We start from the raw sequence: 27,993 nt of genomic DNA on the forward strand, positions 1-27,993 counted from the left end.
AGTGAGGAGAAAGGAACAGCGGCATGATTAGATACTATGTTGTAGCAGGGGGATCAGTGAAGAGAAAGGAACAGCGGCATGATTAGATACTATGTTGTAGCAGGGGGGTCAGTGAGGAGAAAGGAACAGCGGCATGATTAGATACTATGTTGTAGCAGGGGGATCAGTGAGGAGAAAGGAACAGCGGCATGATTAGATACTATCTTGTAGCAGGGGGATCAGTGAGGAGAAAGGAACAGCGGCATGATTAGATACTATGTTGTAGCAGGGGGGATCAGTGAGGAGAAAGGAACAGCGGCATGATTAGCTACTATGTTGTAGCAGGGGGGATCAGTGAGGAGAAAGGAACAGCGGCATGATTAGATACTATGTTGTAGCAGGGGGTCAGTGAGGAGAAAGGAACAGCGGCATGATTAGATACTATCTTGTAGCAGGGGGATCAGTGAGGAGAAAGGAACAGCGGCATGATTAGATACTATGTTGTAGCAGGGGGTCAGTGAGGAGAAAGGAACAGCGGCATGATTAGATACTATGTTGTAGCAGGGGGATCAGTGAGGAGAAAGGAACAGCAGCATGATTAGATACTATGTTGTAGCAGGGGGATCAGTGAGGAGAAAGGAACAGCGGCATGATTAGCTACTATGTTGTAGCAGGGGGATCAGTGAGGAGAAAGGAACAGCGGCATGATTAGATACTATCTTGTAGCAGGGGGGATCAGTGAGGAGAAAGGAACAGCGGCATGATTAGATACTATGTTGTAGCAGGGGGGGTCAGTGAGGAGAAAGGAACAGCGGCATGATTAGATACTATGTTGTAGCAGGGGGATCAGTGAGGAGAAAGGAACAGCGGCATGATTAGCTACTATGTTGTAGCAGGGGGATCAGTGAGGAGAAAGGAACAGCGGCATGATTAGATACTATGTTGTAGCAGGGGGATCAGTGAGGAGAAAGGAACAGCGGCATGATTAGATACTATCTTGTAGCAGGGGGGATCAGTGAGGAGAAAGGAACAGCGGCATGATTAGATACTATGTTGTAGCAGGGGGGGTCAGTGAGGAGAAAGGAACAGCGGCATGATTAGATACTATGTTGTAGCAGGGGGATCAGTGAGGAGAAAGGAACAGCGGCATGATTAGATACTATGTTGTAGCAGGGGGATCAGTGAGGAGAAAGGAACAGCGGCATGATTAGCTACTATGTTGTAGCAGGGGGGATCAGTGAGGAGAAAGGAACAGCGGCATGATTAGATACTATCTTGTAGCAGGGGGGGATCAGTGAGGAGAAAGGAACAGCGGCATGATTAGATACTATGTTGTAGCAGGGGGGGTCAGTGAGGAGAAAGGAACAGCGGCATGATTAGATACTATGTTGTAGCAGGGGGGATCAGTGAGGAGAAAGGAACAGCGGCATGATTAGCTACTATGTTGTAGCAGGGGGGATCAGTGAGGAGAAAGGAACAGCGGCATGATTAGATACTATGTTGTAGCAGGGGGGATCAGTGAGGAGAAAGGAACAGCGGCATGATTAGATACTATGTTGTAGCAGGGGGTCAGTGAGGAGAAAGGAACAGCGGCATGATTAGATACTATGTTGTAGCAGGGGGTCAGTGAGGAGAAAGGAACAGCGGCATGATTAGCTACTATGTTGTAGCAGGGGGGATCAGTGAGGAGAAAGGAACAGCGGCATGATTAGCTACTATGTTGTAGCAGGGGGATCAGTGAGGAGAAAGGAACAGCGGCATGATTAGCTACTATGTTGTAGCAGGGGGGATCAGTGAGGAGAAAGGAACAGCGGCATGATTAGATACTATGTTGTAGCAGGGGGGGTCAGTGAGGAGAAAGAAAACAGTGAGATGGTGAAATATATACAGTAGCAGTGGGGGGGGGGGGAGGGCTACTCACGGGTCACTCGATTTGGGGATGAGAGCTCCCAGTTCCTTGATGCGATCGTTGATGTTGAACCTCCTCCGTCTCTCAACTAGGAACAGCCGTAACACACACGTCAACATTATCACCAAGGTGGTCACCAACTGTTAACACCTACCTAAAAAAAACCACTTTAAATGATGGTATCCCAAGTATTTGCATTTATACTCACTCTGGTTATGATTGTCCTTTTTCTGTCGTTCCTTCATCATAGCTTTAGCCTCCACCTCTAGAAGACACCATTTCAAAATCAACATTTAGCACGGCGATATCAATATATGTGGCGGCTTGTCTCACAGCACGTATGTTCAGAATGTAAAAAAAAAAAGTCATAAAGATTATAGTTGGCAGAGATTTTTACTCAGTGAGATGTGAAATTGTGAAAACAGTGAAGAGGGAATCAGTGAAGCAGGTTGAACGGAGGGGCTGAGGCAGAGCTTTGTAAATGAGGAACAGGCTGGGTTCAGGGTGTGACTGACTGACTGACTGGACAGGGGAAGCTGGGGGTGAGCAATGCTGAGTAAGAACTTTAAATAAAGAACAGAGAGCGGGGGGGGAGAGATAGAAGTCAAAGAGAGAAAGAGAGAGAGAGACAGACACAGGGACAGGGTATTAAGTGGGAGACAGACACAGGGACAGGGTATTAAGTGGGAGACAGACACAGGGACAGGGTATTAAGTGGGAGACAGACACAGAAACAGGGACAGGGTATTAAGTGGGAGACAGACACAGAAACAGGGACAGGGTATTAAGTGGGAGACAGACACAGGGACAGGGTATTAAGTGGGAGACAGACACAGAAACAGGGACAGGGTATTAAGTTGGAGACAGACACAGACACAGGGTATTAAGTGGGAGACAGACACAGGGACAGGGTATTAAGTGGGAGACAGACACAGGGACAGGGTATTAAGTGGGAGACAGACACAGAAACAGGGACAGGGTATTAAGTTGGAGACAGACACAGGGACAGGGTATTAAGTGGGAGACAGACACAGGGACAGGGTATTAAGTGGGAGACAGACACAGGGACAGGGTATTAAGTGAGAGACAGACACAGGGACAGGGTATTAAGTGGGAGACAGACACAGCGACAGGGTATTAAGTGGGAGACAGACATAGGGACAGGGTATTAAGTGAGAGACAGACACAGGGACAGGGTATTAAGTGGGAGACAGACACAGCGACAGGGTATTAAGTGGGAGACAGACACAGGGACAGGGTATTAAGTGGGAGACAGACACAGAAACAGGGACAGGGTATAAAGTGGGAGAAATAGACAGTCAGAAAGTTGAGATCGAGACAGACAGACAGACAGACAGACAGACAGACAGACAGACAGACAGACAGACAGACAGACAGAGAAAGAGTATAAGTGGGAGTAATAGACAGTCAGAAAGTTGAGATCGAGACAGACAGACAGACAGACAGACAGACAGACAGACAGACACAGAGTATAAGTGGGAGTAATAGACAGTCAGAAAGTTGAGATCGAGACAGACAGACAGACAGACAGACACAGAGTATAAGTGGGAGTAATAGACAGTCAGAAAGTTGAGATCGAGACAGACAGACAGACAGACAGACAGACAGACACAGAGTATAAGTGGGAGTAATAGACAGTCAGAAAGTTGAGATCGAGACAGACAGACAGATAGACAGACAGACAGACAGAGACACAGAGTATAAGTGGGAGTAATAGACAGTCAGAAAGTTGAGATCGAGACAGACAGACAGACAGACAGACACAGAGTATAAGTGGGAGTAATAGACAGTCAGAAAGTTGAGATCGAGACAGACAGACAGACAGACAGACAGACAGACAGACAGACAGACACAGAGTATAAGTGGGAGTAATAGACAGTCAGAAAGTTGAGATCGAGACAGACAGACAGACAGACACAGAGTATAAGTGGGAGTAATAGACAGTCAGAAAGTTGAGATCGAGACAGACAGGACAGAAAGGTGATTATTGAGTGTGATTTAGAGAGGAACTTTTTACAGACAGAAAGAGATACGGGCGAGAGGTTTTGGTGTGTGTGTGTGTGTGTGTGTGTGTGTGTGTGTGTGTGTCAAGTGTGTTTTAGACTGGAATTATTTACCTGTACCGGTTACCTCAGTCTTGACGGTGTGCAGGTCAGCAGGACAGGAGTTGGACACGGTGATGTTCGGAGCAGCCATCCCTCCACTGCTGAACACATCCAGCATGTTCACTGACACCGGCATCTGCATACACACAACAACAACAGTCACAAGGTGTAAACAACAACAACAACAACAACATCATAAAACAAGCTTTCAGAGGTCATCAACAACTCCCAAATGCAGTACTAATGCAGCCAACTAATCTCCTTCATCCAAATCAAATGTTATTTGTCACACGTGCCCGAATACAACAGGTACCTTTACCGTGAAATGACGAATACAACAGGTACCTTACCGTGAAATGCCGAATACAACAGGTACCTTACCGTGAAATGCCGAATACAACAGGTACCTTACCGTGAAATGCCGAATACAACAGGTACCTTACCGTGAAATGCCGAATACAACAGGTACCTTACCGTGAAATGTTTACTTACAAGCCCTTAACCAACAAAGCCGTTCGAGAAACAGACTATTTACTAAATCAACTAAAGTAATTAACATTTTAAAAATCTTTCTCAATCAAAAAGTAACAAGAAAATTACTTAACAATAGCGAGGCTCTACATTTACATTTAAGTCATTTAGCAGACGCTCTTATCCAGAGCGACTTACAAATTGGTGCGTTCACCTTATGACATCCAGTGGAACAGCCACTTTACAATAGTGCATCTAGGTCTTTTAAGGGGGGAGGGGGAGAAGGATTACTTTATCCTATCCTAGGTATTCCTTAAAGAGGTGGGGTTTCAGGTGTCTCCGGAAGGTGGTGATTGACTCCGCTGTCCTGGCGTCGTGAGGGAGTTTGTTCCACCATTGGGGGGCCAGAGCAGCGAACAGTTTTGACTGGGCTGAGCGGGAACTGTACTTCCTCAGTGGTAGGGAGTTACCGGTACCTAGTCAATGTGCAGGGGGTACCGGTACCTAGTCAATGTGCAGGGGGTACCGGTACCGAGTCAATGTGCAGGGGGTACCGGTACCGAGTCAATGTGCAGGGGGTACCGGTACCTAGTCAATGTGCAGGGGGTACCGGTACCTAGTCAATGTGCAGGGGGTACCGGTACCTAGTCAATGTGCAGGGGGTACCGGTACCGAGTCAATGTGCAGGGGGTACCGGTACCTAGTCAATGTGCAGGGGGTACCGGTACCTAGTCAATGTGCAGGGGGTACAGGTTAGACGAGGTCATTCGTAAAGTGACTATGAAGCCCATTGAACACGCAGTACGAACAGAACTCGTTGTGACATCAGAGGTCTAAGAGCTACATTGATTATTAGTGAGTCTCAAAAAAAACAGGACACGAATCCACTGATAACCTCCCTGGGACGTTGATAATGTGAATTCCAGACTTTTTTTTCCCTAAATGTCAAGACAAGTAACAGACAAGATGAGGGTTGCAAAATGCCAATATCTTTTCCCCAGCTGATTCCCTGCTGGGGGGGGGGTACAGAGGGCATCTGGAATACTCCAACCAGGATTTCTGGAAAACCTGGTAATTTGGGGGGGAATTACTGGAAATGTTTGACCCCTTGTGTCGATTAAAAGCCTTTTGTCCTGTCGTCCCCACTGTGGCCATGCTTTCAGAGTGGTAACATGGAAAAACATTAAAATGGCGGTTTTCTATAGAATGACATAGTAAATATATAATAGTAAAATAGTAAATATATAATATAATATACTGCCATTTAGCAGCCGCTTTTATCCCAGGTATCTTACAGAGATCGATGGTGTTGTGGCTCAGGACGACGAACATGAAGTTGAAAACTGCGAAATGTCCCTTTAAAAACAGACACCACAGTGTGCACCATTTGACTACATTATCTCTCAACGGTCAATATGACCAGTCTAATATTCACAACAGGAGCCACAGAATACAGTAAGAAAACATATTAGCATGTCTACATCAGAATACAGTAAGAAAACATGTTAGCATGTCTACATCAGAATACAGTAACACAACATGTTAGCATGTCTACATCAGAATACAGTAAGAAAACATATTAGCATGTCTACATCAGAATACAGTAACACAACATGTTAGCATGTCTACATCAGAATACAGTAAGAAAACATGTTAGCATGTCTACGTCAGTTTCATTAACAACAGAATACAGTAAGAAAACATGTTAGCATGTCTACGTCAGTTTCATTAACAACAGAATACAGTAACACAACATGTTAGCATGTCTACATCAGTTTCATTAACAACAGAATACAGTAAGAAAACATATTAGCATGTCTACATCAGAATACAGTAAGAAAACATGTTAGCATGTCTACATCAGAATACAGTAAGAAAACATATTAGCATGTCTACATCAGAATACAGTAACACAACATGTTAGCATGTCTACATCAGAATACAGTAAGAAAACATGTTAGCATGTCTACGTCAGTTTCATTAACAACAGAATACAGTAACACAACATGTTAGCATGTCTACATCAGAATACAGTAAGAAAACATATTAGCATGTCTACATCAGTTTCATTAACAACAGAATACAGTAACACAACATGTTAGCATGTCTACATCAGAATACAGTAAGAAAACATATTAGCATGTCTACATCAGAATACAGTAACACAACATGTTAGCATGTCTACATCAGAATACAGTAAGAAAACATATTAGCATGTCTACAACAGAATACAGTAAGAAAACATATTAGCATGTCTACCAGACAAGCCAGAAGCCTGTAGAAAGCTACAATGTCAAAATCAATTCAGTGAGAAACCAAAAGAAATCCAGTCAAAAAACACATCTTATCTCATCTAACCTCTTCAAAACACAAACCATTCTAATTCATTTCATACAGATTCCACAGAACAAGAACATTCCATTTTACCTCGATCATCATCTTATTTTGTTATCATGCTGCAGAACAACCAAAATCCTCATCTTTCTCCTGCCAAACCGCTCCGACACTTCTCCTTTCTCTCGGAACAGTTGAGAAATGGACAAATATCTTCAGCGGAGGGGGAACACCTCTCTCTCTCTCTCTCTCTCTCCCTCTACCTCTCTCTCTCTCTCTACCTCTCTCTCTCTCTCTCTCTACCTCTCTCTACCTCTCTCTCTCTCCCTCTACCTCTCTCTCTCTCCCTCTACCTCTACCTCTCCCTCTCTCTCTCTCTGCCTCTCTCTCTCTCTCTACCTCTCTCTCTCTCTCTACCTCTCTCTCTCTCTCTCTCTCTACCTCTCTCTCTCTCTCCCTCTACCTCTCTCTCTTTCTCTCCCCCTCTCTCTCTCTCTCTCTGCCTCTCTCTCTCTGCCTCTCTATGCCTCTCTCTCTGCCTCTCTCTCTCTGCCTCTCTGCCTCTCTCTCTCTGCCTCTCTCTCTCTGCCTCTCTCTCTCTGCCTCTCTCTCTCTGCCTCTCTCTCTGCCTCTCTCCCTCTGCCTCTCTCCCTCTGCCTCTCTCCCTCTGCCTCTCTCCCTCTGCCTCTCCCCTCTCTCTCTCTCTCCCTCTCTGTCTCTCTCTCTCTCTCTCTGCCTCTCTCTCTCTGCCTCTCTCTCTCTGCCTCTCTCTCTCTGCCTCTACCTCTCTGCCTCTACCTCTCTGCCTCTACCTCTGCCTCTCTCTCTGCCTCTCTCTGCCTCTCTCTCTCTGCCTCTCTCCCTCTGCCTCTCTCCCTCTGCCTCTCTCCCTCTGCCTCTCTCTCTCTGCCTCTCTCTCTCCCTCTGCCTCTCTCTCGCTGCCTCTCTCTCTCTGCCTCTCTCTCTCTGCCTCTCTCTCTCTCTCTCTCTCTCTGCCTCTCTCCCTCTGCCTCTGCCTCTCTCCCTCTGCCTCTCTCCCTCTGCCTCTCTCCCTCTGCCTCTCTCCCTCTGCCTCTCTCCCTCTGCCTCTCTCCCTCTCTCTCTGCCTCTCTCTCTCTCTCCCTCCCTCCCTCCCTCTCTGTCTCTCTCCCTGCCTCTCTCTCTCTCTCTCTCTCTCTCTGCCTCTCTCTCTCTGCCTCTCTCTCTCTGCCTCTCTCTCTCTGCCTCTCTCTCTCTCTCCCTCTACCTCTCCCTCTGCCTCTCTCTCTGCCTCTCTCTCTCTCTCTGCCCCACAGTTTAAGCTATCAGCCTCCCTCTGTCTCCCTCTCTCTCTCTCTGCCTCTCTCTCTCTCTCTCTGCCTCTCTCTCTCTCTCTCTCTCCCTCTGCCTCTCTCTCTCTCTCTCTGCCTCTCTCTCTCTCTCTCTCTCTGCCCCACAGTTTAAGCTATCAGCCTCCCTCTGTCTATCCTCCAACGCCATGCAGTTTTTTTTGTTGTCGTTTTTTTAACCTTTTTTTAACATTTATTTAACCAGGCAAGTCAGTTAAGAACAAATTCTTATTTTCACGGCCTAGGAACAGTGGGTTAACTGGCCTAGGAACAGTGGGTTAACTGGCCGAGGAACAGTGGGTTAACTGGTCTAGGAACAGTGGGTTAACTGGTCTAGGAACAGTGGGTTAACTGGTCTAGGAACAGTGGGTTAACTGGTCTAGGAACAGTGGGTTTAACTGGTCTAGGAACAGTGGTTTAACTGGTCTAGGAACAGTGGGGTTAACTGCCTTGTTCAGGGGCAGAACGACAGATTTGTACCTTGTCAGCTCGGGGGTTTGACCTTGCAACCTTTCAGTTACTAGTCCAACGCTCTAACCACTAGGCTACCCTGCCGCCCCAGGTTGACTGACCACTCTGTCCCGGCCACTGTGAGCAATGTGTCAGAACACTATGTGTTTACCCTCATCGATCGATTCCACTGTCTCCGACTTGACATCTAACTGCCCTGCTCCAAAAAAAAAAACTCAATGATCTCCGACAACACAAAACAGCATGGACACTCAACTGAGACACAAAGACAATGTGTTGATAAGCCAATAAGAGCAAAGGTCAGTGACCGCCTCCGGAGAAGAGCTGGCAGCGGTATCAATCCACATACATTAGTTTCGTTTTGAAGGAGCAGGATTACAGATGATACATTTATCCCCAGGAGGGAATACATCGTCATATGTCCTTGTCCTACCCTGTAGGCCAGGGTATATAAGGTTTAGGTCATGTTTAAATACATACCCTGTAGGCCAGGGTATATAAGGGTTAGATCATGTATAAATACATACCATGTTGGCCACCTGTAGGCCAGGGTATATAAGGTATAGATAATGTTTAAATACATACCCTGTAGGCCAGGGTATATAAGGTTTAGATAATGTTTAAATACATACCCTGTATGCCAGGGTATATAAGGTGTAGATAATGTTTAAATACATACCATGTAGGCCAGGGTATATAAGGTATAGATAATGTTTAAATACATACCATGTAGGCCAGGGTATATAAGGGTTAGATAATGTTTAAATACATACCCTGTAGGCCACCTGTAGGCCAGGGTATATAAGGTTTAGATAATGTTTAAATACATACCCTGTAGGCCAGGGTATATAAGGTTTAGATCATGTTTAAATACATACCATGTTGTCCACCTGTAGGCCAGGGTATATAAGGTATAGATAATGTTTAAATACATACCCTGTAGGCCACCTGTAGGCCAGGGTATATAAGGTTTAGATAATGTTTAAATACATACCGTGTTGGCCACCTGTAGGCCAGGGTATATAAGGTTTAGATAATGTTTAAATACATACCCTGTAGGCCAGGGTATATAAGGTTTAGATAATGTTTAAATACATACCGTGTTGGCCACCCGTAGGCCAGGGTATATAAGGTTTAGATAATGTTTAAATACATACCGTGTTGGCCACCTGTAGGCCAGGGTATATAAGGTTTAGATAATGTTTAAATACATACCGTGTTGGCCACCTGTAGGCCAGGGTCGATCAACGTAAAGAACTCATCGTTGAGACTGGATTCAAGACTGATGATGTCATCGATCACGTCTTCCATCTGAAATATAAACAGCTCTGGGGTCAGTAGAGGGAGAGGTGATGCACATCTACCCCCCCCCCTCCCCCTCCCTCCGTCATCTACCCCCTCCCTCCCACATCTACCCTCCCTCCCTCATCTACCCCCTCCCTCCCACATCTACCCCCTCCCTCCCACATCTACCCTCCCTCCCTCCCTCCCACATCTACCCTCCCTCCCTCCCACATCTACCCCCTCCCTCCCACATCTACCCCCTCCCTCCCACATCTACCCTCCCTCCCTCCCTCATCTACCCCCTCCCTCCCTCATCTACCCTCCCTCCCACATCTACCCTCCCTCCCTCCCACATCTACCCTCCCTCCCTCCCACATCTACCCTCCCTCCCTCCCTCATCTACCCTCCTTCCCACATCTACCCTCCCTTCCTCATCTACCCTCCCTCCCTCCCTCATCTACCCTCCCTCCCTCCCACATCTACCCTCCCTCCCTCATCTACCCTCCCTCCCTCCATCATCTACCCTCCCTCCCTCATCTACCCTCCCTCCCTCCCACATCTACCCTCCCTCCCTCCCACATCTACCCTCCCTCCCTCCCTCCCTCATCTACCCTCCCTCCCTCCCACATCTACCCTCCCTCCCTCCCTCATCTACCCTCCCTCCCACATCTACCCCCTCCCTCCCTCATCTACCCTCCCTCCCTCCCACATCTACCCTCCCTCCCTCATCTACCCTCCCTCCCACATCTACCCTCCCTCCCTCCCTCATCTACCCTCCCTCCCACATCTACCCTCCCTCCCACATCTACCCTCCCTCCCTCCCACATCTACCCTCCCTCCCTCCCACATCTACCCTCCCTCCCTCCCTCATCTACCCTCCCTCCCACATCTACCCTCCCTCCCTCCCTCCCACATCTACCCTCCCTCCCTCCCACATCTACCCCCCTCCCCTCCCACATCTACCCTCCCTCCCTCCCACATCTACCCTCCCTCCCACATCTACCCTCCCTCCCACATCTACCCTCCCTCCATCCCTCATCTACCCTCCCTCCCACCCACATCTACCCTCCCTCCCTCCCACATCTACCCTCCCTCCCTCATCTACCCTCCCTCCCACATCTACCCTCCCTCCCACATCTACCCTCCCTCCCTCCCACCCACATCTACCCTCCCTCATCTACCCTCCCTCCCTCATCTACCCTCCCTCCCTCCCTCTACCCTCCCTCCCTCCCTCATCTACCCTCCCTCCCTCCCTCATCTACCCCCTCCCTCCCACATTTACCTTCCCTCCCTCATCTACCCTCCCTCCCTCCCACATTTACCTTCCCTCCCTCATCTACCCTCCCTCCCTCATCTACCCTCCCTCCCACATTTACCTTCCCTCCCTCATCTACCCCCTCCCTCCCACATCTACCCTCCCTCCCTCCCTCCCTCCCACATTTACCTTCCCTCCCTCATCTACCCTCCCTCCCTCCCACATCTACCCCCTCCCTCCCACATCTACCTTCCCTCCCTCCCTCCCACATTTACCTTCCCTCCCTCATCTACCCTCCCTCCCTCATCTACCCCCTCCCTCCCACATCTACCCTCCCTCCCTCCCTCCCACATTTACCTTCCCTCCCTCATCTACCCTCCCTCCCTCCCACATCTACCCCCTCCCTCCCACATCTACCTTCCCTCCCTCCCTCCCACATTTACCTTCCCTCCCTCATCTACCCTCCCTCCCTCCCACATCTACCCCCTCCCTCCCACATCTACCCTCCCTCCCTCCCTCCCACATTTACCTTCCCTCCCTCATCTACCCTCCCTCCCTCCCACATCTACCCCCTCCCTCCCACATCTACCTTCCCTCCCTCATCTACCCTCCCTCCCTCCCACATCTACCCCCTCCCTCCCACATCTACCTTCCCTCCCTCATCTACCCTCCCTCCCTCCCACATCTACCCCCTCCCTCCCTCATCTACCCTCCCTCCCTCCCACATCTACCCTCCCTCCCTCCCACATCTACCCTCCCTCCCACATCTACCTCCTTTGCACACACTGTATATAGCCTTTTTCTACTTATGTTGTAACTCTGTGTTGTTGTATGTGTCGAACAGCTTTGCTTTATCTTGTAAATGAGAACTTGTTCTCAACTGGTCTACCTGGTTAAATAAAGGTGAAATAAAATACCTAATAATAATCTACCCTCCCTCCATGATCAGCTAAATGGCAAACCTGATCCCAGATCAGTGCTCCTAGTCTGAGGTGCTTGATACGTATGGTCCCTTGTCTCCCGGCACCTCGGGCCAGAGATACCAGAGATACACCCTAACGCGTTAGACAGGGTGAGTCATTCATAGGAAACCTCACTGGAAACACTCCACACACAGCACTTTATGAATGAGGCACCACTTCGCAAAGCCACAATGAAATGGACTCACGCACTTCCTAGAAAACGGCTTCTTTACACTTTCTGTGAAATGGTTTCTTCACACTCTTTTTATGAAATGTCTTCAGAATCTTATTATGAAATGTCTTCAGAATCTTTTTATGAAATGTCTTCAGAATCTTTTTATGAAATGTCTTCAGAATCTTATTATGAAATGTCTTCAGAATCTTATTATGAAATGTCTTCTTCAGACTCTTATTATGAAATGTCTTCTTCGGACTCTTATTATGAAATGTCTTCTTCAGACTCTTATTATGAAATGTCTTCTTCAGACTCTTATTATGAAATGTCTTCAGAATCTTTTTATGAAATGTCTTCAGAATCTTTTTATGAAATGTCTTCAGAATCTTATTATGAAATGTCTTCTTCAGAATCTTATTATGAAATGTCTTCAGAATCTTATTATGAAATGTCTTCAGAATCTTATTATGAAATGTCTTCAGAATCTTTTTATGAAATGTCTTCAGAATCTTATTATGAAATGTCTTCAGAATCTTTTTATGAAATGTCTTCTTCAGAATCTTATTATGAAATGTCTTCAGAATCTTTTTATGAAATGTCTTCAGAATCTTTTTATGAAATGTCTTCAGAATCTTTTTATGAAATGTCTTCAGAATCTTTTTATGAAATGTCTTCAGAATCTTATTATGAAATGTCTTCAGAATCTTATTATGAAATGTCTTCAGAATCTTTTTATGAAATGTCTTCAGAATCTTATTATGAAATGTCTTCAGAATCTTATTATGAAATGTCTTCAGACTCTTATTATGAAATGTCTTCAGAATCTTATTATGAAATGTCTTCTTCAGACTCTTATTATGAAATGTCTTCAGAATCTTATTATGAAATGTCTTCTTCAGACTCTTATTATGAAATGTCTTCTTCAGACTCTTATTATGAAATGTCTTCTTCAGACTCTTATTATGAAATGTCTTCTTCAGACTCTTATTATGAAATGTCTTCAGAATCTTATTATGAAATGTCTTCTTCGGACTCTTATTATGAAATGTCTTCAGACTCTTATTATGAAATGTCTTCTTCAGATTATTTCAACCCCTCCTTTAGAGCCATAGAAGTCTGAGTAAGAGCTTTATCGACACACTGACTTGCAGTTCAATTACATTTCAATTAAACTTTATTCATCCCCTCAAGGACAAATTAATGAGGTTTTTCTCCAGAAGCGAATACACAGACTGAGAGCAACAGGCAGTGGAGGACACCTTTAATTGAAGTCTCTGCGGTATCGGTATGAATTGTGAAGTGTGCAGAGGTTATTAGACAGGCCGATGTTGTATTTAACAGAACGATGTGGTGCCAAACACACAAAGAGAAAGGTGCAGGAGACAGCCCCAGTCAGACAGACAGACCAGCCCCAGTCAGACAGACAGACAGACCAGCCCCAGTCAGACAGACAGACCAGCCCCAGTCAGACAGACAGACAGACCAGCCCCAGTCAGACAGACAGACAGACCAGCCCCAGTCAGACAGACAGACAGACCAGCCCCAGTCAGACAGACCAGCCCCAGTCAGACAGACAGACAGACCAGCCCCAGTCAGACAGACAGACAGACCAGCCCCAGTCAGACAGACAGACCAGCCCCAGTCAGACAGACCAGCCCCAGTCAGACAGACCAGCCCCAGTCAGACAGACCAGCCCCAGACAGACATACAGACCAGCCCCAGACAGACATACAGTCCAGCCGCAGTCAGACAGACCAGCCCCAGTCAGACAGACAGTCAGACAGACAGACCAGCCCCAGTCAGACATACAGACCAGCCCCAGTCAGACATACAGTCCAGCCGCAGTCAGACAGACCAGCCCCAGTCAGACAGACAGTCAGACAGACAGACAGACCAGCCCCAGTCAGACATACAGTCCAGCCCCAGACAGACATACAGTCCAGCCCCAAACAGGCAGAAAGACAGAACAGCCCCAGTCAGTCAGACAGTCAGACAGACAGACATACAGACCAGCCCCAGTCAGACAGACCAGCCCCAGTCAGACATACAGACCAGCCCCAGTCAGACATACAGACCATCCCCAAACAGGCAGAAAGACAGAACAGCCCCAGTCAGTCAGTCAGACAGACCAGCCCCAGACAGTCAGAAAGACAGAACAGCCCCAGTCAGTCAGACAGACAGAGAACAGCCCCAGTCAGTCAGACAGACAGACCAGCCCCAGTCAGACAGACAGTCAGACAGACAGACAGTCCAGCCCCAGTCAGACAGACCAGCCCCAGACAGGCAGACAGACAGACCAGCCCCAGTCAGACAGACAGACCAGCCCCAGACAGACAGACAGACCAGCCCCAGACAGACAGACAGACCACCATACAGTGAGGCGACAACAGAATGCCATTTGTTTTATTACAGGGGAGCTCTTGTTGAATTTAAAACTGGAAGACCAAGACAGTGTATAATACCTATGGAGGAACACCCAAATAAACTTACAATAAAATCTACATAAAATGTAGATGACCTAATATTTAGGAAACAGCAGCTGACGGAAACCTACTGTTGTTTAGGTGTAGAGATGTTTGAAGCGGCTGAACAGAAGTGCATTATTTTCCCCCATCATGGTATTTACACAGGCATTTTCCCCCTGGTTTTTCAGGATTCAAATTCAACCCAAGCTCCCATCTACTTCCTATACAGGGTTGAGATGTCGAGGCCACAGAATGAAAACAGAACAGTATTCATTTTGTATCTCTATGGTTACTAAACGGTGATGTACCTCCTCTTTGTTGGAGCTCAGGCTGAGCACAGCCAATGGGCTGCTGGGAGAGCTACTGGCTGCAGGCTGGAGAGAGGGGGCGGAGCCGGACTGAGGCGAGGGGGAGGCGCCCAGCGTCTGATTGGTCAGTTTGTTCCCCAGGGTGGAGGAGAGGTAGTGTTTAACCTGCTGTCTCTGGGAGGCCTGGATGTGATACCATGTTGGGTTCTCCAGGTGTGTCTGAACCTACAGGAGAGAGAGATGGTGAGATTAGTCAGCGATCAAATGCAGGTAAAACGCATTATAATCTGGTTATAATGAACTGTAAAGACTTCTGTTTTATAAGCACAAACAGAAAGGGCATTTGTTGTCACAAGCAAGCTTAGTCCTCCCCAAAATACAGTGGTCAGAGCGCTCCAGCTGGGGCATGGCCTACCTTAAGGACCTCCACAGGGACCTGAGCAGGGGGAGGTCTGGCCCCGGTATGCCCCGGAGCCACGGAGATGGCTGGGGAGGAGTCGGTGGTGCGTAGCTGGGCCGAGGAGACCTGGTGCTGGGCCTCTCTCCTCTCCTGGTCCCTGGCCTGCTGGCGCATCAGCTCCTGCCTCATCAACACCCGGGACGTCATCACCGAACCGGTGGAGGGAGACGTCGTGTCAGAGGGGGGTTGGGACACGCTGCAGAGAGGAGGGGGGGGACAGAGTCACGTCACTATGTTTAGCTTTATTGTCCCCAATTTGATTGGAGGACAGAGACTGGCTGCAAGGGGAGGGGGACGGGACAGGGACAGTATAGAAACTGTATACAATATAAAACATAAATTAAACAATATATATACATTGAGTATACATCAATGCAGTGAAATAAGCATCAATGCAGTGAAATAAGCATCAGCATCAATGCAGTGAAATAAGCATCAATGCAGTGAAATGAGCATCAATGCCGTGAAATGAGCATCGATGCAGTGAAATAAGCAGGAGAGAGAGAACAAACAGAAGCAGGATTTACAGTCGAGGCTGTTAAAATGTCAACGCTGCACCAGAAGGTTCTTCTCAAGACCTCCGTCTTCTCCGTGATGAAGACCTCCGTCTTCTCCGTGATGAAGACCTCCGTCTTCTCCGTGATGAAGACCTCCGTCTTCTCCGTGATGAAGACCTCCGTCTTCTCCGTGATGAAGAGAGGCAGAACACAGTGAATTGAAATAGCAGCAACCAGAAGGTTCTTCTCAAGACCTCAGTCTCCGTGATGAAGACCTCAGTCTCCGTGATGAAGAGGCAGAACTCAGTGAATTGAAATAGCAGCGACCAGAAGGTTCTTCTCAAGACCTCAGTCTCCGTGATGAAGACCTCAGTCTCCGTGATGAAGACCTCAGTCTTCTCCGTGATGAAGAGGCAGAACTCAGTGAATTGAAATAGCAGCAACCAGAAGGTTCTTCTCAAGACCTCAGTCTCCGTGATGAAGACCTCAGTCTCCGTGATGAAGACCTCAGTCTCCGTGATGAAGACCTCAGTCTCCGTGATGAAGACCTCAGTCTCCGTGATGAAGACCTCAGTCTCCGTGATGAAGAGGCAGAACTCAGTGAATTGAAATAGCAGCGACCAGAAGGTTCTTCTCAAGACCTCAGTCTCCGTGATGAAGAGGCAGAACTCAGTGAATTGAAATAGCAGCGACCAGAAGGTTCTTCTCAAGACCTCAGTCTCCGTGATGAAGACCTCAGTCTCCGTGATGAAGAGAGGCAGAACTCAGTGAATTGAAATAGCAGCGACCAGAAGGTTCTTCTCAAGACCTCAGTCTCCTCCGTGATGAAGAGAGGCAGAACTCAGTGAACGATGATACTATGTAGACAGTACAATATGTAGCAGTTAAAGTCCAGGGGTTCAGATTGCAGTGCACCGGGTCAGTTACGATTACAAGTCAGTTTCCACAAGGACAACTGAAAGAACAGAACACTATTTTCACAAGACTCTGTAGTTACATAGAGATACTGTATATTTCCATCCTGCTGAGTGACTCACTGGGAAGCCCCTAGAAGTCAACTAAACCCTACACCCTAAACCCTACACCCTAAACCCTACACCTTAGTAGCCTCACACAGGGAGTCTTAACTCTCTGCTGTCATCGTCCTAGTAGCCATACCAGATCAGTCACTACTAGTCACCCTACACCCTAAACCCTACACCCTAGTAGCCTCACACAGGGAGTCTAACTCTCTACTGTCATCGCCCTACTAGCCATACCAGATCAGTCACTACTAGTCACCCTACACCCTACACCATAAACCCTACACCATAAACCCTACACCCTAGTAGCCTCACACAGGGAGTCTAACTCTCTGCTGTCATTGTCCTAGTAGCCATACCAGATCAGTCACTACTAGTCACCCTACACCCTAAACCTTACACCATAAACCCTACACCATAAACCCAGTAGCCAGTAGCCATACCAGATCAGTCACTAGGAACTAAAACCCTACACCCTAAACCCTACACCCAGTAACCATACCAGATTCGTCACTAGGAACTAAAACCCTAAACCCTACACCCAGTAGCCATACCAGATCAGTCACTAGGAACTAAAACCCTACACCCAGTAACCATACCAGATTAGTCACTAGGAACCAAAACCCTACACCCTACACCCAGTAACCATACCAGATTAGTCACTAGGAACTAAAACCCTACACCCTAAACCCAACACCCAGTAGCCATACCAGATTAGTCACTAGGAACTAAAACCCTACACCCAGTAACCATACCAGATTAGTCACTAGGAACTAAAACCCTACACCCAGTAACCATACCAGATTAGTCACTAGGAACTAAAACCCTACACCCAGTAACCATACTAGATTAGTCACTAGGAACTAAAACCCAACACCCAGTAACCATACCAGATTAGTCACTAGGAACTAAAACCCTACACCCAGTAACCATACCAGATTAGTCACTAGGAACTAAAACCCAACACCCAGTAACCATACCAGATTAGTCACTAGGAACTAAAACCCAACACCCAGTAACCATACCAGATTAGTCACTAGGAACTAAAACCCTACACCCAGTAACCATACTAGATTAGTCACTAGGAACTAAAACCCTAAACCCTACACCCAGTAACCATACCAGATTAGTCACTAGGAACTAAAACCCTACACCCTAAACCCTCTGCTGTTAACGTCTTCCTCAGTCACCCCTGGATACACACAAGGAGACGAGGGAATCAAAACTACAAACCAAGTCACTTACCTTCACCCTGGGAGGGCTTCCTTACCTTCACCCTGGGAGGGCTTTCCCAGTCAGAAGTGACCTTACCTTCACCCTGGGAGGGCTTTCCCAGTCAGAAGTGACCTTACCTTCACCCTGGGGGGGCTTTCCCAGTCAGAAGTGACCTTACCTTCACCCTGGGGGGGCTTTCCCAGTCAGAAGTGACCTTACCTTCACCCTGGGGGTGTTTTCCCAGTCAGAAGTGACCTTACCTTCACCCTGGGGGGGCTTTCCCAGTCAGAAGTGACCTTACCTTCACCCTGGGGGGGCTTTCCCAGTCAGAAGTTCCCACAAACATGATCACGCTTGAACTAACATGACTATATAAAGTTGTGTGATTCCAAGATATAGATCAACATGACTAAGGATTGTGTGAAGTTACTTCTGTACTTCCTTCAGCAGTGAACACAACCTCTCCAAAGTGGAAATGAAGATGTTTAAATCTGTCTGATGTTCCCCTATCGAGATAACAACATTGTTACTGTACACACTACAATTAACAATCGAATCAAACATTAGTCTTTCAATTGTCACACAAATACCACCATTACTACACCCCAACTGGAGAATGTCATTAACAGCTTCTCTCTCGTTTAAAAAAAAAAAAAAAACAGCAACTAAAGACGAATAACACTGCCTCTCATCTTCCTCGATGTGGCCGTGTATTCTCGCTGAGTCACTGTGAATACACTGTGGGAATCCCCAGGCGTTTAGACAAGAGGAACAACAACAGTAACCTGGATTGTCTGTCTCTATCGTGACGCAGAGAGAATCATTTCCTTATTTCCTCGTGTTACTATTTTTTCATTTTCTATTATCGATGTTTTAACTCTGCATGTGTTGGTCAAGGGCTCGTAAAGCAATACCTCGTACCCCTGCACATTGATCTGGTACTCCCTGTATATAGCTTCATTCTTGTTTATTGTATTCCTCGTGTTACCATTATTCTTTAACTCTGCATCGTTGAAGGGCTCGTGAGGAAGCATCTCACGGTTAAGTCTACACCCGTTGCATTCGGCGCCTGTGAACAAATCCATTTTGATTGGATTGACTTAAGCATGCAATGACAAGTTCCGTGTACATGGTGGACAGGGGAGGACAAGAATGGGAGGATAGACCGACATGAAGATAGCATCTGGTCTGACCTAGAACCGTGTGTGTGTGTGTGTGCATATATATTCACCTCAGAGTGATGGGCTGGCTCTTCAGCTGGTAGAAGGTATCAGAGTCTTTAGGGAGGATGCTCTCAACCTCGATATCTGCTACTATCCCCGACTCAGGGAGGAGAGGCTCCACACTGGAAACACAACAACAACTACAGATCAGTAACATACAACTACAGGTCAGTAACATACAACTACAGATCAGTAACATACAACTACAGATCAGTAACATACAACTACAGATCAGTAACATACAACTACAGATCAGTAACATACAACTACAGATCAGTAACATACAACTACAGATCAGTAAGATACAACTACAGGTCAGTAACATACAACTACAGGTCAGTAACATACAACTACAGGTCAGTAACATACAGGTCAGATCAGTAACATACAACTACAGATCAGTAACATACAACTACAGGTCAGTAACATACAACTACAGGTCAGTAACACACAACTACAGGTCAGTAACATACAACTACAGATCAGTAACATACAACTACAGGTCAGTAACATACAACTACAGGTCAGTAACATACAACTACAGATCAGTAACATACAGGTCAGTAACATACAGGTCAGTAACATACAACTACAGATCAGTAACATACAACTACAGATCAGTAACATACAACTACAGGTCAGTAACATACAACTACAGGTCAGTAACATACAACTACAGATCAGTAATATACAACTACAGATCAGTAACATACAGGTCAGTAACATACAACTACAGGTCAGTAACATACAATCAGTAACAGGTAACAGTAACATACAGATCAGTAACATACAACTACAGATCAGTAACATACAGATCAGTAACATACAACTACAGGTCAGTAACATACAACTACAGATCAGCAACACACAGGTCAGTAACATACAACTACAGATCAGTAACATACAACTACAGATCAGTAATATACAGGTCAGTAACATACAACTACAGGTCAGTAACATACAACATACAACTACAGGTCAGTAACATACAACTACAGATCAGTAACATACAACTACAGGTCAGTAACATACAACATACAACTACAGGTCAGTAACATACAACATACAACTACAGGTCAGTAACATACAACTACAGATCAGTAACATACAACTACAGGTCAGTAACATACAGGTCAGTAACATACAACATACAACTACAGGTCAGTAACATACAACTTACAATAGTGCATCAAATCTACAACTACAGTCAGTAACATACAACTACAGGTCAGTAACATACAACTACAGGTCAGTAAACATACAACATACAACAACTACAGGTCAGTAACATACAACTACAGATCAGTAACATACAGACTCAGTAACATACAACTACAGGTCAGTACATACAACTACAGGTCAGTAACATACAACTACAGGTCAGTAACATACAACTACAGGTCAGTAACATACAACTACAGTAACACAGGTCAGTAACATACAACTACAGGTCAGTAACATACAACTACAGATCAGTAACATACAACTACAGGTCAGTAACATACAACTACAGGTCAGTAACATACAGTAACACATACAACAGATCAGTAACATACAACTACAGGTCAGTAACATACAACTACAGATCAGTAACAACATACAGATCAGTAACATACAACTACAGGTCAGTAACATACAGGTCAGTAACATACAAGATCAGTAACATACAACTACAGGTCAGTAACATACAACAGTACAGACAGGTCAGTAACATACAACTACAGATCAGTAAACATACAACTACAGATCAGTAACATACAACTACAGATCAGTAACATACAACTACAGATCAGTAACATACAACTAACATACAGTAACATACAACTACAGTCAGTAACAGGTCAGTAACACATACAACTACAGGTCAGTAAACATACAACTACAGATCAGTAACATACAACTACAGGTCAGTAAACATACATACAACAGGTAACATAACATACAGATCAGTAAACATAGTAACATACAACTACAGATCAGTAACATACAACTACAGGTCAGTAACATACAACAGTAACATACAACTACAGGTCAGTAACATACAACTACAGGTCAGTAACATACAGATCAGTAACATACAACTACAGGTCAGGTCAGTAACATACAACTACAGGTAACATACAGTCAAACATACAACTACAGATCAGTCAGTCAGTAACATACAACTACAGGTCAGTAACATACAACACAGGTCAGTAACATACAACTACAGATCAGTAACATACAACTCAGTAACAGGTCAGTAACATACAAGTAACATACAGATCAGTAACATACAACTACAAGTAACATACAACTACAGGTCAGTAACATACAACTACAGTAACATACAAACTACAGGTCAGTAACATACAACTACAGATCAGTAAACATACAACTACAGATCAGTAACATACAACTACAGGTCAGTAACATACAACTACAGATCACATACAGATCAGTAACATACAGGTCAGTAACATACAACTACAGAACACATACAACATACAGGTCAGTAACATACAACTACAGATCAGTAACATACAACTACAGGTCAGTAACATACAGTAACTACAGAGGTCAGTAACATACAACTACAGGTAACAGTAGTAACATACAACAGTAACAGATCAGTAACATACAACTACAGGTCAGTAACATACAACAGATAACATACAGGTCAGTAACATACAACTACAGATCAGTAACATACAACTACAGATCAGTAACAGTAACATACAACTACAGGTCAGTAACATACAACTAGTAACATACAGGTCAGTACATACAGGTCAGTAACATACAACTACAGATCAGTAACATACAGGTCATACAACTACAGGTCAGTAACATACAACTACAGATCAACTACAGTAATACAACTACAGATCAGTAACAACTACAGGTCAGTAACATACAACTACAGATCAGTAACATACAACTACAGGTCAGTAACATACAACTACAGGTCAGTAACATACAGGTCAGATAACATACAGGTCAGTAACATACAACTAACACAATCAGTAACATACAACTACAGGTCAGTAACATACAACTACAGGTCAGTAACATACAACTACAGGTCAGTAACATACAACTACAGATCAGTAATATACAACTACAGGTCAGTAACATACAACTACAGGTCAGTAACATACAGGTCAGTAACATACAACTACAGATCAGTAACATACAACTACAGGTCAGTAACATACAAGTAACATACAACTACAGGTCAGTAACATACAACTACAGATCAGTAACATACAACTACAGGTCAGTAACATACAACTACAGGTCAGTAACATACAACTACAGGTCAGTAACATACAGATCAGTAACATACAACTACAGGTCAGTAACATACAACTACAGATCAGTAACATACAACTACAGGTCAGTAACATACAACTACAGATCAGTAACATACAACTACAGATCAGTAACATACAACTACAGGTCAGTAACATACAACATACAACTACAGATCAGTAACATACAACTACAGGTCAGTAACATACAACTACAGATCAGTAACATACAACTACAGGTCAGTAACATACAACTACAGATCAGTAACATACAGATCAGTAACATACAGGTCAGTAACATACAACTACAGATCAGTAACATACAACTACAGGTCAGTAACATACAACTACAGATCAGTAACATACAACTACAGATCAGTAACATACAACTACAGGTCAGTAACATACAACTACAGGTCAGTAACATACAACTACAGATCAGTAACATACAACTACAGGTCAGTAACATACAACTACAGATCAGTAACAACTACAGGTCAGTAACATACACAGATCAGTAACATACAACTACAGGTCAGTAACATCAGTAACATACAACTACAGATCAGTAACATACAACTACAGATCAGTAATATACAACTACAGGTCAGTAACATACAACTACAGGTCAGTAACATACAGGTCAGTAACATACAGGTCAGTAACATACAACTACAGATCAGTGACATACAGGTCAGTAACATACAGGTCAGTAACATACAACAGGTCAGTAACATACAACATACAACTACAGGTCAGTAACACAGTACAGGTAACATACAACTACAGTAAACATACAACTACAGATCATACAACTACAGTAACATACAACAACTACAGGTCAGTAACATACAACTACAGGTCAGTAACATACAGGTCAGTAACATACAGGTCAGTAACATACAGGTCAGATCAGTAACATACAACTACAGGTCAGTAACATACAACTACAGATCAGTAACATACAACTCAGATCAGTAACATACAGGTCAGTAACATACAACTACAGATCAGTAACATACAACTACAGATCAGTAACATACAGATCAGTAACATACAACTACAGATCAGTAACATACAATACAACTACAGATCTAAACATACAACTACAGGTCAGTAACATACAACTACAGATCAGTAACATACAGATCAGTAAACATACAACTACAGGTCAGTAACATACAACTACAGGTCAGTAACATACAACTACAGGTCAGTAACATACAACTACAGATCAGTAACATACAACTACAGGTCAGTAACATACAACTACAGATCAGTAACATACAACTACAGGTCAGTAACATACAACTACAGATCAGTAACATACAACTACAGGTCAGTAACATACAACTACAGATCAGTAACATACAACTACAGATCAGTAACATACAGGTCAGTAACATACAACTACAGATCAGTAACATACAACTACAGATCAGTAACATACAACTACAGATCAGTAACATACAACTACAGGTCAGTAACATACAACTACAGATCAGTAACATACAGGTCAGTAACATACAACTACAGGTCAGTAACATACAACTACAGATCAGTAACACACAACTACAGGTCAGTAACATACAACTACAGATCAGTAACATACAACTACAGATCAGTAACATACAACTACAGATCAGTAACATACAACTACAGATCAGTAACATACAGTGGGGCAAAAAAGTATTTATTCAGCCACCGATTGTGCAAGTTCTCCCACTTAAAAAGATGAGAGAGGCCTGTAATTTTCACCATAGGTACACTTAAACTATTCCAGAAAATCACATTGTAGGATTTTTAATTAAGTTATTTGCAAATTATGGTGGAAAATAAGTATTTCCATACGCACAAAAAGCTTCTCTTTTTTTAATCTTTTTTTTTTACATCCCAGTTAGTGAGCATTTCCCCTTTGCCAAGATATATATCCACTTGATAGGTGTGGAATATCGATAAGCTGATTAAACAGCATGATCATTACACAGATGCACCTTGTGCTGGGGACAAAAGGCCAGTAAAATGTACAGTTTTTGTCTCACAACACAATGCTACAGATGTCTCAAGTTTTGAAGGAGCACGCAAATGGCATGCTGACTGCAGGCATGTCCACCAGAGCTGTTGCCAGAGAATTGAATGTTCATTTCTCTACCATAAACCGCCTCCAACGTTGTTTTAGAGAATTTACAGTAAGTTCAACCAGACTAAAAACTCTGGGCCACATGTAACCATGCCATACCAGCTTCCTGGACAGCTGATGAAACTGAGGAGTATTATGTCTGTAATAAAGCCCTTTAGTGGGGAAAAACTCATTCTGATTGGCTGGGCCTCCTGGCTCCCCATGGCTCCGCCCCTGCCCAGTCATGTCAAATCCATAGATTATGGCCTTAATAAGATTCTTTATTTTTTAATTGCCTGATTTCCTTATATAACTGTAATTCAGTAAAAATGTTACATATATATTCTTGTTTAATACACATTATAGCAGGTCTCGTCGGTAGCCTAGGCTGAGGGGATGAAAAATAGATCCATAAACACCAACCCCGGATGCCAAGCAGACGTTCACAGAATGTAAACACAGAAACACCGCCAGGATGTCTTGTTCTAGAATTACCACCGACGAATGACACCGCGACGACCGAACCAAATACGAGCTCATATTAGTCTTTATGACTATTATAATATGAAAACAATAATATATCCAACTCACCAATAAATTAATAAGTAGTCCCGTTGCCTTCAGGAGAAAAATAACTGAAAGCCCGTTAGCTTGAAACCCGAGTAATGGAATTCCATAATCGGTCCTTAGTGGGGAAATATTCCAGTCTCACAATTAGACTTATGCAGAAAAATGAGAATTAGTTTGTCAAAACAAAAATGTCGTTGTTTTGTTTTAATGTGTAGAATAGGAAGCCATGTTGTCATCATGAAGAGGAGGATGTAGCCTTCTGCGCCGCTCAACGGTTCAACCGACAAAAAAAAACATTTATAGAAACCTCCTCAACATTCAACTAGGTCCCAACCAAAAATATGTTGTTTTTTTGCCTCAGCGATCAAATGACCATTAGACAATAACATCTAAAAAACGCCTTTTGTATCCTAAGAAATTGGCTTGTTACATCGTATTAATTGCTTAGGCTCCAGCGCGACAAAATGACAGGCATCCGTAGAGCTGCTAAAAATAGGAAGCAAGTGAACTAAACCCATTACTACCCGGACTACTATAAATCACGCACCAACTTTCTGTCGAATGAAACCTTATAATATTGTAGCCTAACTGGAGTAATGACTGGCGAACATCGTGGTGTAAACATTGTAACAACACAGTATGCAGGGGAATCATTGTATCAATATTACTGTTATTAGACACGGAGGCAGATTAAACATTATAACATGTTCTCGTTCGTTAAAATAGCCGAGTCTAAACGAAATCCTGCCAAATGGAGCCTATTAGTAAAATATTTGTATAACTAAACCAAGATAGACCACTGTTTATCATTTCAAACGGGAACAAATGAGTCATAGTGGGCAGAACAGGGAACAGGGGGGTGTCTTAACCAGACACGAGTTAGCGAGATCCTATTGGCCTGCATATTTCCGTCAGGGAATGACTACTCTGCGAAATGTGCAATAATAACTCAAATGTGCCTCTGCACTCCAAAAATAACAGCAAAAAACATTTTAAAACTTTAGGAAAGTGTAGTGTACAAAACTTTGTCCACTCAGTTCGGAACAGATTTTAGTTTTGGGAACAGAAAACTATTTTGAGCAATGAGAAAATTATCAGAATGTTGGCCAAAATACATATTCTCCTACAACCAGCCACTGGGCCATATTTGGTAGTGAGTGGAAACGCGAAGTGGAAGCGTCACATTTATACATGGGGTGAAATATCTGTCTCGTTGTTTTATCTGTGCTTATAGTCTTATTTTAATTGATCAAAAATAAAAACAATTAATGAATATGTTTTTCTTGGTATAAACTTGGTCATTTAGCTATCTTTCTAATCTGTACCAACCTGTTAATTTAGTTATGTCTCTAATCTGTACCATTATATAAAAAAACTACAAAAACAATAGAGAAAGAGAAACAACTTGTTAAACCAGCTGCTAGCACGGTAGACTACAGTCGACACGAGCACGGTAGACTACAGTCGACACGAGCACGGTAGACTACAGTCGACACGAGCACGGTAGACTACAGTCGACACGAGCACGGTAGACTACAGTCAAAATTCCAAAGGGATAAAATAAAGTAGATGTAACAGTATAACTTGACTGTCCCCTCGCCCCTTACCCGGGCTCGAACCAGGGACCCTCTGCACACATCAACAACTGACACCCACGAAGCATCGTTACCCATCGCTCCACAAAAGCCGCGGCCCTTGCAGAGCAAAGGGGGAACCACTACTTCAAGGTCTCAGAGGGAGTGACATCACCGATTGAAACGCTATTAGCGCGCACCACCGCTAACTAGCTAGCCACTTCACATCCGTTACACCAGCACCACCGCTAACTAGCTAGCCACTTCACATCCGTTACACCAGCACCACCGCTAACTAGCTAGCCACTTCACATCCGTTACACCAGCACCACCGCTAACTAGCTAGCCACTTCACATCCGTTACACCAGCACCACCGCTAACTAGCTAGCCACTTCACATCCGTTACACCAGCACCACCGCTAACTAGCTAGCCACTTCACATCCGTTACACCAGCACCACCGCTAACTAGGCTAGCCACTTCACATCCGTTACACCAGCACCACCGCTAACTAGCTAGCCACTTCACATCCGTTACACCAGCACCACCGCTAACTAGCTAGCCACTTCACATCCGTTACACCAGCACCACCGCTAACTAGCTAGCCACTTCACATCCGTTACACCAGCACCACCGCTAACTAGCTAGCCACTTCACATCCGTTACACCAGCACCACCGCTAACTAGCTAGCCACTTCACATCCGTTACATAGGCTTGTCGTGATGTTTTTTGCCTATATGTTTATTTAAATTGATTTACATTTTTCTTCCCAGCCCCACAGGGGGCATTTTGGTAGGCCGTCATTGTAAATAAGAATTTGCTATTAACTGACTTGCCTAGTTAAAAAATAAATAATAATAATAATAATAATAATAAAGTAAAGGAAGTAGAAATAGTCCACTCAACATGCCCTCAGTGTGATGTTATTCCACTCAACATGCCCTCAGTGTGA

The 27,993-nt window shown here is 44.5% G+C and overlaps 1 protein-coding gene across 3 annotated transcripts in view; it reads right to left on the bottom strand.

Moving 5' to 3' along the window:
• Positions 1 to 27,993, bottom strand: part of LOC115126839 (transcription factor E3-like) — a 51,054-nt gene that overhangs the window by 10,547 nt on the left and 12,514 nt on the right. For 2 of the 3 annotated variants that reach the window (XM_065005131.1, XM_065005130.1), the window contains exons 2-8: positions 19,493 to 19,606; positions 15,483 to 15,723; positions 15,068 to 15,292; positions 9,834 to 9,929; positions 4,027 to 4,150; positions 2,097 to 2,153; positions 1,901 to 1,976 (exon numbers count right to left, since the gene is read on the bottom strand). In XM_065005131.1, the coding sequence (XP_064861203.1) occupies positions 1,901 to 1,976; positions 2,097 to 2,153; positions 4,027 to 4,150; positions 9,834 to 9,929; positions 15,068 to 15,292; positions 15,483 to 15,723; positions 19,493 to 19,606 (933 nt within the window). Of the gene's footprint in view, positions 1 to 1,900; positions 1,977 to 2,096; positions 2,154 to 4,026; positions 4,151 to 9,833; positions 9,930 to 15,067; positions 15,293 to 15,482; positions 15,724 to 19,492; positions 19,607 to 25,487; positions 26,148 to 27,993 lie in introns of those variants that run through there. The other variant, XM_065005132.1, reaches the window with a different exon arrangement.

Source organism: Oncorhynchus nerka, linkage group LG20, assembly GCF_034236695.1.
Source record: "Oncorhynchus nerka isolate Pitt River linkage group LG20, Oner_Uvic_2.0, whole genome shotgun sequence".
NCBI classification, from domain to species: domain Eukaryota; kingdom Metazoa; phylum Chordata; class Actinopteri; order Salmoniformes; family Salmonidae; genus Oncorhynchus; species Oncorhynchus nerka.